The 13695-nt window shown below is 44.9% G+C and overlaps 1 protein-coding gene across 6 annotated transcripts in view; it reads right to left on the bottom strand.

Moving 5' to 3' along the window:
• Window positions 1-8098, bottom strand: part of LOC121548521 (high mobility group nucleosome-binding domain-containing protein 3) — a 19410-nt gene extending 11312 nt beyond the window's left edge. Inside the window, exons 1-2 of one of the 6 annotated variants that reach the window (XM_041859983.1) lie at window positions 7939-8098; window positions 767-832 (exon numbers count right to left, since the gene is read on the bottom strand). In XM_041859983.1, the coding sequence (XP_041715917.1) occupies window positions 767-832; window positions 7939-7953 (81 nt within the window). In that variant the 5' untranslated portion in view covers window positions 7954-8098. Of the gene's footprint in view, window positions 1-751; window positions 833-7938 lie in introns of all 6 variants that reach the window. The other 5 variants (XM_041859985.1, XM_041859984.1, XM_041859981.2 and 2 more) reach the window with 5 other exon arrangements.
• Window positions 8099-13695: the final 5597 nt, after the last annotated feature.

The following is a 13695-nucleotide window of genomic DNA, read 5'->3' as shown; positions in this document are numbered from 1 at the left end:
TGTGGTGACTGGATAGTGTGTGTGTGTGTGTGTGTGGTGACTGGATAGTGTGTGTGTGTGTGTGGTGACTGGATAGTGTGTGTGTGTGGTGACTGGATAGTGTGTGTGTGTGGTGACTGGATAGTGTGTGTGTGTGGTGACTGGATAGTGTGTGTTTGTGGTGACTGGATAGTGTGTGTGTGTGGTGACTGGATAGTGTGTGTTTGTGGTGACTGGATAGTGTGTGTGTGTGTGGTGACTGGATAGTGTGTGTATGTGGTGACTGGATAGTGTGTGTGTGTGTGTGTGTGGTGACTGGATAGTGTGTGTGTGTGTGTGTGGTGACTGGATAGTGTGTGTATGTGGTGACTGGATAGTGTGTGTGTGTATGTGGTGACTGGATAGTGTGTGTGTGTGTATGTGGTGACTGGATAGTGTGTGTATGTGGTGACTGGATAGTGTGTGTATGTGGTGACTGGATAGTGTGTGTGTGTGTGGTGACTGGATAGTGTGTGTGTGTGGTGACTGGATAGTGTGTGTGTGTGGTGACTGGATAGTGTGTGTGTGTGTGGTGACTGCGGTCCATAATAAGCGTGTTTGCGGTTGTGTAAAACACACACACACTCACTGCACACACACACACTCACTGCACACACACACACACACTCACTGCACACACACACTGCACACACACACACACTCACTGCACACACACACACACTCACTGCACACACACACACACACTCACTGCACACACACATGGAACTCCTACCTCCTGCTTAGCGACCTCCTGCTTAGCGACCTCCTGCTTAGCGACTTTAGAGGAATCCTTGGCATTGGCCCCTTCGGCAGACTAGAAGAAGCAGAGAGAGAAGAGTTCAAACACAGCGCACACTTCACACACACCTCGTATCCACGGCCAATGAAAGGCTGAGATGTTGCATTTCTTTTGAGCGAGTCTCTAACGTGTGTCCTGTCAGCCACTGGTCACCAACCTTTTCTGAATCAAGATCACTTTCACAGTCAAAAAGCAAGCCGAGATCTAGCGCTCAGAGTTCTTTAAAAACGTGACTTATAAAATGTAACATGAACCTAATAAAAACAGTTGTGTAGGAATGAGGTTCTAATACATTATAACACTGTATTGGCTGTATGCCTGGCCTGACAATACTGTTCTTCTCAGACCATATTGGATTTCAAAACTCTGTTTTGAAATTTGATAACAAAATACATCAGTTGGTGTAGCACTTCCGAGGCACAGCTGAGCATAAATTTAGCAAATAATTAGTTGTTTTATTTTACTGGACTGATGGTAGGCTACCTGCATCTGATGATCATGGTGCTTTCAAGACAACTGGGAACTCGGGGAAAAAAACTAGGTGAAATCATGACGTCAGTGATCTTCAGGTCGGAAAGGCGTAGCTGCCAGAGTTTCAGACTTGGAATTCCGAGAGATATGACCGTTCAAAACAATTTTTCCAAGTCAGATCTCATTTTTTATTCTGACTTCCCAATTGTCTTGAACGCACTGAAGTCAGAAGGCAGAGATTTCCAAGTTCCCAGTTGTTTTGAACATGGCATTAGTCTCAGCAGAGGGAGGGAGAGAGCAGCAGAGGGTCCGCCTCTCACGGTCCCTGCTCTCTCCTTCCTTTCCTCCGGTGAGACTGAACAGAGAGATGGGAAACATCTTCCACCTGACGGCCAAACTCGAGTCGCACCGCATCTGCCTCATGCACAAATTCATGTTGTTCCTACGACCAGAGAAAGTGAAATATTCCTCGATATTAAAACAGACAGACAAGCTGCTAATAATAATAAAAACGCAGGGCACAGGAGGTTGGTGGCACCTTAACTGGGAGGGACAGGCTTCTGGTAATGGCTGGAGTGGAATAGGTGGAATGGTATCAAATATACCCCATGATGCCATTCCATTGATTCCGTTTACAGCCATTATTATGAGCCGTCCTCCCCTCGGCAGCCTCCACTGACGCAGGCCTATCGATAAACTTGGCTATTCATTCATTGCAGCTGCAGCGCGAGTGGTAGTAGGGAGAAGCGCGTTTTATGTTTTGTAACAGTGTTGAATAAAAACCTGAACTCACTCATAAAAACAGCAGCTCTTTGCTGTATTCTTTGACAGTCTCTCTCTGGTCATGCTTAAAAAAAAAAAAATGAATTCTGATGTAGGCTAGTATCAAACTTTGCTGGAAGCTGTAGGCACGGTGATCTGAGCTATCCGATTGACCAGCGCAGTAGGCGCACTCAATTTAACCACAGATCTCCCGGTAGGTGGAGTTTGTCTTTTCAGACAAATTAAAAAGGTACAAAATGTGAACACTGTGTCTACCCGGTGTTCAGGGCACCTCTAGCATGGTCAGCTCTACTAGGGCCGAAATTGGACGAACTGACTCGTTGGAAAGGTGGCGTCCTATGACGGTGCCACGTTGAAAGTCACTGAGCTCTTCAGTACGGGCCATTCTACTGCCAATGTTTGTCTATGGAGATTGCATGGCTGTGTGCTCGATTTTATACACCTGTCAGCAACAGGTGTGGCTGAAATAGCCGAATCCACTAATTTGAAGGGGTGTCCAGATACTTTTGTATATATAGTGTACAGACAATGGTTACAGACCCAACAACATTATATAGTATCCCCTCCTCATAGCTACAGACCCAACAACATTATATAGTATCCCCTCCTCATGGTTACAGACCCAACAACATTATATAGTATCCCCTCCTCATGGTTACAGACCCAACAACATTATATAGTATCCCCTCCTGATGGTTACAGACCCAACAGCATTATATAGTATCCCCTCCTCATGGTTACAGACCCAACAACATTATATAGTATCCCCTCCTCATGGTTACAGACCCAACAACATTATATAGTATCCCCTCCTCATGGTTACAGACCCAACAACATTATATAGTATCCCATCCTCATGGTTACAGACCCAACAACATTATATAGTATCCCCTCCTCATGGTTACAGACCCAACAACATTATATAGTATCCCCTCCTCATGGTTACAGACCCAACAACATTATATAGTATCCCCTCCTCATGGTTACAGACCCAACAACATTATATAGTATCCCCTCCTCATGGTTACAGACCCAACAACATTATATAGTATCCCCTCCTCATGGTTACAGACCCAACAACATTATATAGTATCCCCTCCTCATGGTTACAGACCCAACAACATTATATAGTATCCCCTCCTCATGGTTACAGACCCAACAACATTATATAGTATCCCCTCCTCATGGTTACAGACCCAACAACATTATATAGTATCCCATCCTCATGGTTACAGACCCAACAACATTATATAGTATCCCCTCTTCATGGTTACAGACCCAACAACATTATATAGTATCCCCTCCTCATGGTTACAGACCAAACAGCATTATATAGTATCCCATCCTCATGGTTACAGACCCAACAACATTATATAGTATCCCGTCCTCATGGTTACAGACCCAACAACATTATATAGTATCCCGTCCTCATGGAGAAAAGCACATGAGATGATTATAATACACAAAGTAAGATAAACAAAGAAATACATCATTCCAACATTACCTAAAATGATGAATAAGATGCTAATGAGATGGACCTATATAAAATAAGATGCTAATGAGATGGACCTATATAAAATAAGATGCTAATGAGATGGACCTATATAAAATAAGATGCTAATGAGATGGACCTATATAAAACAAGATGCTAATGAGATGGACCTATATAAAATAAGATGCTAATGAGATGGACCTATATAAAATAAGATGCTAATGAGATGGACCTATATAAATTAAGATGCTAATGAGATGGACCTATATAAATTAATATGCTAATGAGATGGATATATATATATATATATAACAATTGATATGTACAAACTACGGCATAAGGGGACGACGAGCGGATAAGAGGCAATCCGTAATTTAGATTAAGACATTAATGAGCGAGCTAAGACGGACGTAGTCAATATAACTATTTGTTCAGCACTTTTGAAATGTACAGCGACAGAATTCAGAACATGGGCCGTTCTTACGGTGTTCTCCCTGTACACCAAGTCAGAACCGTAGGATAAATAAAGGGGGCATATAAGCAGACAATGAAAGCTCTTACAATATTCAATGATTACGTTTCTCTAAAAGATGGAATTGCTCTTGATTTTAAATTACTTTTTTAAAGGCTACATGTGCACCACCAAGTCAGAACAGTAGGCTAAGTTATGAGGGGGAAAGGGACCAAATTATTAGGGTGAGGTACATGGGCTACTAACAGCTTACTACACAACATACACTTAGTATTACTTTCTTAGCTATAGTATACATACTGTTTTTCACTGGCATTTTACATCATTTATGCAGCAGCATGTCACCCCATCGGGCTTATGCAGTGGAGGAGATATTTGTGGACTATACTCAGCCTTGTCTCAGGGTAGTAGGTTGGTGGTCTGTTGATATCCCTCTGGTGGTGTGGGGGCTGTGCTTTGGCAAAGTGGGTGGGGTTATATCCTGCCTGGTTGGCCCTGTCTGGGGGTATCGTCGGACGGGGCCAAAGTGTCTCCCAACCCCCCCGTCTCAGCCTCCAGTATCTCTCTCCCTCCACTCCCGGAGGACCTGAGCCCTAGGACCATGCCTCAGGACTACCTGGCCTGATGACTCCTGGCTGTCCCCAGTCCACCTGGTCGTGCTGCTGCTCCAGTTTCCACTCTTCTGCCTGCGGCTATGGAACCCTGACCTGTTCACCGGACGTGCTACCTTGTCCCAGACCTGCTGTTTTCAACTCTCTCTCTCTACCGCACCTGCTATTTCAACCTCTAAATGTCCGGCTATGAAAAGCCAAGTGACATTTACTCCTGATGTACTGACCTGTTGCAACCTCTACAACCACTGTGATTATTATTTGACCCTGCTGGTCATCTATTAACGTTTTAACATCTTGGAGAAAAATCTGGCCTTAATGGCCATGTACTGTTATAATCTCCACCCGGCACAGCCAGAAGAGGACTGGCCACCCCTCAGAGCCTGGTTCCTCTCTAGGTTTCTTCCTAGCTTCCTGCCTTTCTAGTAAGTTTTTCCTAGTCACTGTGCTTCTACATCTGCATTGCTTGCTGTTTGGGGTTTTAGGCTGGGTTTCTGTATAGCACTTTGTGACATCTGCTGATGTAAAAAGGGCTTTATAAACAAAATGATTGATTGATTGATTGCTTGATTGATTGATACTGTAGACCTATTTCTGGGGCGGTCCTTCTTGTGGGCAAACTTTGTCATCAAACTTTGTCATCAAAGTCTGGCATTTAATGGAAATGTTTAGTTAACTACTCTGTCTCACTTAAGGGCAGACAACATAACCCAATTAATATGAATGATGTATGTTGTAGAATGAAACACCTATATGCCCTATATGCCTATGGATTAAGAACCAATTAAAGGGTTCAAACAGAGCCATGATGAAATGGCGCTATAGGTATTTTTCCATTACATATATTATAATATGCTTAACAATAGTAGAGACATTTCTTTAGTGTAAATACTGTGCTTCTGATAAGGGATGGTTCCCTCTAGCTCCCTGCAGCTAGTCTGAGCGTGTAGTCAAGGACATGGGATGGAGATCAACTTCAGGAACAGATAGACCTGTAGTGTTTCCATTTCTTGTTGTTTCTCGTTGCTTCCGAGTAACCTGGTCACACGGTCAGGACAAACAGCCTCAGAGTGACCACGGTTTTTCAGTTCATCCTGTCTTTTACTATCTTCCAAGGGCGCAGCTGTGTGGAGATATGAGTAGTAACGGAACTAACGTTATCGCTTGTTTGTGCGCTATGACCCGATACACATAGCCACAAGAAGAAACCATAGTGGCTCCAGGTCAAGGGAGGGTGGCTGTTTGGATAAAGAGGGGGTTCCGATACGATATGAAAAGATGAAACTGTATAAAAAGAGAGCTCCAAGTCTGGGACGGGAGTTGCTCTGCAGACCAGCTCGGCTCTAACGCTTGAGTAATAAAGTCTATCTTGATTCTACAAAAACTCCTTTATTTGTTTTAATAAGTATAGGAATAATTTTCTACAACACATTCTCTGGATTTATGGTGCTTTCAAGACAACTGGAAACTCGGAAAGAAACGAGGTCGAATCATGATGTCAGTGATCTTCAGGTCGAATCATGATGTCAGCGATCTTCAGGTCGGAAAGTTGGAGCTCTAGAAAGACAGTTCCCGACTTGGAATACCGAGTTGGATGACCGTTCAAAACGTATTTTCCCAGTCGGAGCTAGTTTTTTTTCCCGAGTTCCTAGTTGTCTTCAACACACTGAATTCTGAGATTTCCCAGTTCCCAGTTCCCAGTTGTTTTGAACCTGGCAGAAGTCATGCTGGATTGACAGCATGGCCAATGTATTCAACCTTTTCTGGCCCATGGTGTTGCGTGTGAATGTTTATCCTTTTAACCTTTGAAAAGAGACCCTTTCAGACAGATTTTTTAAATCCTTAAACCCAAACTTGGACCACACACCCTCTCCACCGAATAGCAGGCAGGGGAAGCAAAATAGTGATTGCTAGGTCACTGATTCATTGTTGAATTTGCGATATCCAACTTGTTGTGTAATGTTTATGTCCAATGGCCGATGAGCACCGATACGTTTTATCTATAATTTCTCTTCATATGACAAGGATTGAAAAGGATTTGCCAGTAGATTGTCAACGTGATTCATGATGATGACTGCTTGTCTAACTAGCTAGCTTGCTAGCCAAGATTTTGAAAGTATGATCAGTTCAATCAAAGCTACGGTAGATATAATACGATTTGACGTAATTTTATCTGTGGCCAATGACCTTGAGCCTTCTTGGATGGGCACTTCTAATGTAACTCTGTGGCAGCACCCAAGGGGCTTGAACTGCCTAGCTCTCCCTGTAGATGTTGCTGTGATGTAGTGTCCCCATGAGTGACAGAACACTGAGCCAATCACAGCATAACTAGAGAAAATTACCAACGCTTATGCTCTTTCGTTGGCTGCCCATCCACCACAGAGCTAGGCTGAAACACCTGCATTTTGGAGCTGCCTTACTCAAGAGACCATGCTTGTATGCATCTTTATTAACTCAAGGATAACATTTTTCTTTACATTGTTTGCAAACTGATCTTTTTATAATTTTTTTAGCTAAACAGGTAGGGCTCAAAACTCTGAATGACAGGTAGCCACAGAGAGAGAGCGAGAGAGAGAGAGACAGCGAGAGAGAGAGACAGCGAGAGAGAGAGAGAGAGAGAGAGAGAGAGAGAGAGAGAGAGAGAGAGAGAGAGAGAGAGACAGCGAGAGACAGAGAGACAGAGAGACAGAGAAAGAAAGAGAGAGTGTTCCTCTAGAGGGGGAAACATCCATCGACAGATTTAAATCCCTCAGTAGAATTGACACACTAACACATTAAAATGCACTAATTGCACAATCATCTCGAAACAGTCGCGACGGGGATAAAGTGGCCACTTCACACCGCCAGCTGCGCCGGTGTAGCACGCATCCCTACCGGTCGACTTGGTGACGTTCCGGAGCGGGAGCTGTGCACTGTGTGGTGACAGACAGTCCGGTATGGGTGGACAGGGAGGGGGTGGACAGCAGCCAACACACCGGCCATGGAGAGCGAGAGAGAGCAGGGGCTTCGACAGAAAACACACCGGCCATGGAGAGCGAGAGAGAGCAGGGGCTTCGACAGAAAACACACCGAATGACATGGAGGAACGCTGGCATCCCCTTTAGACTCCCACCAGACCAAACGGTCCCAGCTGAACAGGCGGGTCTCGGGTTTGGAAACTTTCGCATCAGCTCACCTGCTTCGCTAAATATAACTAGGAGATACGCACCGCTATCCTCTCTCTCCCAGATAGAACAGATATCACATTCACAACGAGTACGGTTTAGATATTTTTTAAAACAGAGCGACTCACCTTCCTTTTAGGCATGTTGTTACAGAGATACTATTCCCGTCAGAGAAGATAAGAGAGTCCACCATGCAGGTCCACAGCGCGAGTTTACAACCTACCACCAGATACTGGATCAATACTAAACACCTTCTCATATGCAGACCTTTATCTCTGCATCCCGCCCGCCCATAGGCCAGAACCCGCAGAACCCGTCTCCTGTAGTGCCAAGGGATTGGTCAAACCCCCTTGTATGCAAATGACACAGCTGCGCACATTGGTTGAAGCTTGAGAATAGGGATCCCATGGCGTGTGATTGGCTACACACTCTTTGTAAGCAAATCATGGCCTCTCCATGGTGATGGCCAGATGTGTAGGTTGAAAGAAAGAAAGAATAGAGAGAAGAGAAGAGAAGAGAAGAGAAGAGAAGAGAAGAGAAGAGAAGAGAAGAGAAGAGAAGAGAAGAGAAGAGAAGAGAAGAGAAGAGAAGAGAGGCCAATAGAAAGGCGACAGGGCTCTAAGTGGTTCTGGGTAGTCTAGGCTGGAAGTAGAGGTCTTCACGGGTCCAGGTGGACCCAATATACCCGAGACCTGACCTGGGCCCGATAAGGTTTGGGTCTGAAATGTTAACTTGTCCCTCAGGTCCGGGTCGGATTCTGTTTGATTGTCATCGGGTCTATCTAACCACAGTTGATAGACCCGAGTGGACCTGAATGGACCCAACCACGGCTCTGCATAGACTATAACATATTTATTTTAAGCTGATAAGGTCACTGTAAGTCTCTCTGGATAAGAGCATCTGCTAAATGACTAAAATGTAAAATGTAAATGTAAGGTGAATTTATTGACTTATAGAAGTCCTAGCCAACATTTAAGGACCCTTATGTTAACCAGAAGAGCAACTTGGCTGATAAACATACTTTTTTTGTCAGGTCTGGTCTGGACCCAGACCCATCTGGACCCAGACCCATTAGGGTACGGGTCGGGTCTAGGTCGAGTTGTCCTCGGGTCAGGTCTGGTCTGGACCCAGACCCATTAGGGTACGGGTCGGGTCTAGGTCGAGTTGTCCTCGGGTCAGGTCTGGTCTGGACCCAGACCCATTAGGGTACGGGTCGGGTCTAGGTCGAGTTGTCCTCGGGTCAGGTCTGGTCTGGACCCAGAAGCATTAGGGTACGGTTCGGGTCTAGGTCGAGTTGTCCTCGGGTCAGGTCTGGTCTGGACCCAGAACCATTAGGGTACGGGTCGGGTCTAGGTCGAGTTGTCCTCGCGTCAGGTCTGGTCTGGACCCAGACCCATTAGGGTACGGGTCGGGTCTAGGTCGAGTTGTCCTCGGGTCCATTCGGGTTCGGGTCTGGTTTTTCTCTGGTCCTTTCGAGTCCGGGTCTCCATTTTTTAAATAATTATCGGGTCCATTTGGGTCGGGTCTGACTGTCGGGTGCAACTTTTTTCCAGCTGTCAGGGAACAGGCCAGAAGAATGAGACTATAGCAGTATAAACACTATCAATCATTAACAATCAATAAGACAAACGTTGATAGAGTAGCTATATTCAACAATCAATTTACATCAACAACACAGCTCAGGCAGTAGGAAGCTCTCTCATCCATTTACACAACACAGCTCAGGCAGTAGGAAGCTCTCTCATCCATTTATATACAGATGATACAGTCTTATACTCAGCTGGCACCTCTCCGGGTTTTGTGTTAAACGCTCTACAACAAAACTTTCTTAGTGTCCAACAAGCTTTCTCTGCCCTTAACCTTGTTCTGAACACCTCCACAACAAAGGTCATGTGGTTTGGTAAGAAGAATGCCCCTCCCTCTCCCCACCGGTGTGATTACTACCTCTGAGGGTTTAGAGCTTGAGGTAGTCACCTCATCCAAGTCCTTGGGAGTACGGCTAGACGGTACACTGTCCTTCTCTCAGCACATATCAAAGCTGCAGGCTAAGGATAAAAGCAGACTTGGTTTCCTCTATCGTAATCGCTCCTCTTTCACCCCAGCTGCCAAACTAACCCTGATTCAGATGACCATCCCCACAGGAGGCCTTTTGCCTTTTGGTAGGCCGTCATTGTAAATAAGAATTTGTTCTTAACTGACTTGCCTAGTTAAATAAAGGTTAAATAAAATAAAATATAAAATAAGACAAACATTGATAGAGTAGCTATATTCAACACTGATTCACTGGATTGTCCTCCAACACTTTGATTAGTGTCATACAGAACAGTATTTCTGCGGTTATTGCTATAACAACTAGTTAATACTGCCACATCTTCCACAGTATGACCAGAATTTACAGTCAATACACAGATATTATTTCTCAAACACTGTGTATGTTATCATTTTACATGAAACATGTCAAAGGCCAGGACTGAACAATACAAACATTCACCCATAACTTACTTTACCCATTTAATCAACAAAACTCAGAGTATCCCCAAATGTAAATGTACATTTTGTCATGTTTATCACTTGTATTTTAACTTGAATGTTTTATTGTCTATTTATCAATGCACTATCCATGTATTTATAGTATATATATATATATATATATATGACTGCCAAGTTGAAACACAGATAAATCTATTAGATCCATAATAGCAGCATTAGCCTACTCAACACATTTATTCACACAGGGAAACTCTGGAATGAATGAATGATTCCCCACCACGCCCATGATGATATTTCCAGAGCAGCTATGGACTATAGACACTAAGGCTACTGTGACACGGAGAACTCAGCCCGGCCCAGCCCACACAACCATTCTACTCTAATATGACATCATAATGAATGAATGATTCCCCACCACGTCCATGATGATATTTCCAGAGCAGCTATAGACTATAGACACTAAGGCTACTGTGACACGGAGAACTCAGCCCAGCCATTCTACTCTAATATGACATCATAATGGATGGATCTTACACAACATTCTACAGAAAGAAAACCTCCCGACAACAATGGCCATTGGCCATCCATCGCAACATTCTACAGGGACATCACAATGGGGGTAACCACAGCACAGCACAGCACAGCACAATAACACCCACACACACACACACACACACACAACAAACCCCCACCCAGGCCAGGTGCACGTGTGGAGCAGAACCATACAATGACGTTTCAGGAACTAGAACACTCAGGACCAGGCCAGGTAAGACTATGGGTGTGTTCGTAAATGTACTCTGGAAATGTACTCTGGAGTGCCAGAGTACGCGTGGGCGTTCGTAAAAAAATTCAGAGTGTTGTCAGATTGTCCATTTGTAAATTCGGAGCGTTTCGCTCTCGGAGCGTTCAGAGCGCACACTGGACACTGGCAGAGGTGTTGGGTTGATCTCTGTTACGGATACAGGTATCCTGTATGTGTTGTAATGGATACAGGTATCCTGTGTGTGTTTTTGTGTTTTTCCTCTCCTTCTGCCCTAATCACAGGTGTCCTGTATGTTCCTGATTGGTGGTCGTTGGGGTGTCCCACCTGTCCGACAGGTTGTCTGCTGATTGCTGAGGTGGACCAATCAGTGGACATTCCTCTGTATTGCACCACCTGTTTCTGGTTTCCCACTTACACCTCCCATTGTTTTAAAAGCCGGTCAGTTGTGTTTGTTGCGAAAGAGACTATTTTCCGTATGTGAGTATGGATACTGTGGTGTCCTGTTTTTTTGTGTACTCACTCATTTGCTGGTTACTCTGTATGGTAACTTTGTTGTGTGTTTCTGGGAAAAGGGGGATTTAGCAAGTTGCCCTTGGGCATACATTACCCCTAGAAAGAACATTGTCTAAAAACATTAGTTAGACCTGAGCGGACCACCCACTGTATTTTTGTATGATTAGCAGTAGCTTAGTGGTTCTAGAGGCAGGCAAGATCAGTTTAGGGGTGTTTTACACTATTGTTTCATTTCTTGGGTCCTGCTCAGCCCTTTTTCCCAAACCTTTACCGTGTGTTCAAAATAAACATATTGTGTTTGACGGTAGCTTATGGTTGTCGGTGTATGTTTTGTTCTCACTGTTTTCCGTGTCACGATTCTAATTTGCATGAATTATGTTACAGGTCCCTTTCCCCTCTCCCCTCGACTTTTAAAGCCACGGGGTTCGTAACAATCTCACAACCGCAGTCAAGCACCCAAGCTAACTGGCTAACGTTGGCTAGCTACTTCCAGACACAAATGAGAGAACACCTCACTTTGACCATTTTATTTGCCCTAGCAGAGCTGGTTGGGCAGTTTTCATGTTATCCAGAGCGTTGGTGACTGTAACTGTGCTGCTGGCAGGAATTTAATGACGTTTTTTTGCCAAAGTTTACTGACAGGTCATATTCAACAGGTGTTGCGCATTCCTAAATTCCTTCGTTATTCTGCACTCCGGCACACTCGGACAAAAGTGCTCTGAAATCAGAGTAGATAGCCAGAGTGAATTTAGGAACGCACCCTATATAATTAACTAATAAGGCTCGAGGTGGTGTGGTATATTTACATTTTAGTCATTTAGCAGACGCTCTTATCCAGAGTGACTTACAGTTAGTGCATACATTTTCATACTGGCCCCTCGTGGGAAACGAACCCACAACCCTGGCGTTGCAAGCGCAATGCTCTACCAACTGAGCTACAGGGGACTTATGGCCAATATACCACGGCTAAGGGCTGTTCTTATGCAAGACGCAACACAGAGTACAGCCTGGATACAGCCCTTAGCCATGGTATATTGGCCATATACCACAAACCCCAGAGGATACAGCCCTTAGCCGTGGTATATTGGCCATATACCACAAACCCCAGAGGATACAGCCCTTAGCCGTGGTATATTGGCCATATACCACAAACCCCAGAGGATACAGCCCTTAGCCGTGGTATATTGGCCATATACCACAAACCCCCGAGGAGACAGCCCTTAGCCGTGGTATATTGGCCATATACCACAAACCCCCGAGGATACAGCCCTTAGCCGTGGTATATTGGCCATATACCACAAACCCCAGAGGATACAGCCCTTAGCCGTGGTATATTGGCCATATACCACAAACCCCAGAGGATACAGCCCTTAGCCGTGGTATATTGGCCATATACCACAAACCCCAGAGGATACAGCCCTTAGCCGTGGTATATTGGCCATATACCACAAACCCCAGAGGATACAGCCCTTAGCCGTGGTATATTGGCCATATACCACAAACCCCAGAGGATACAGCCCTTAGCCGTGGTATATTGGCCATATACCACAAACCCCAGAGGATACAGCCCTTAGCCGTGGTATATTGGCCATATACCACAAACCCCAGAGGATACAGCCCTTAGCCGTGGTATATTGGCCATATACCACAAACCCCAGAGGATACAGCCCTTAGCCGTGGTATATTGGCCATATACCACAAACCCCAGAGGATACAGCCCTTAGCCGTGGTATATTGGCCATATACCACAAACCCCAGAGGATACAGCCCTTAGCCGTGGTATATTGGCCATATACCACAAACCCCAGAGGATACAGCCCTTAGCCGTGGTATATTGGCCATATACCACAAACCCCCAGAGGATACAGCCCTTAGCCGTGGTATATTGGCCATATACCACAAACCCCCAGAGGATACAGCCCTTAGCCGTGGTATATTGGCCATATACCACAAACCCCAGAGGATACAGCCCTTAGCCGTGGTATATTGGCCATATACCACAAACCCCAGAGGATACAGCCCTTAGCCGTGGTATATTGGCCATATACCACAAACCCCAGAGGATACAGCCCTTAGCCGTGGTATATTGGCCATATACCACAAACCCCAGAGGATACAG

Source organism: Coregonus clupeaformis, chromosome 33 (assembly GCF_020615455.1).
Source record: "Coregonus clupeaformis isolate EN_2021a chromosome 33, ASM2061545v1, whole genome shotgun sequence".
NCBI lineage: Eukaryota > Metazoa > Chordata > Actinopteri > Salmoniformes > Salmonidae > Coregonus > Coregonus clupeaformis.
This window is presented reverse-complemented; position numbering and strand designations above follow the sequence as displayed.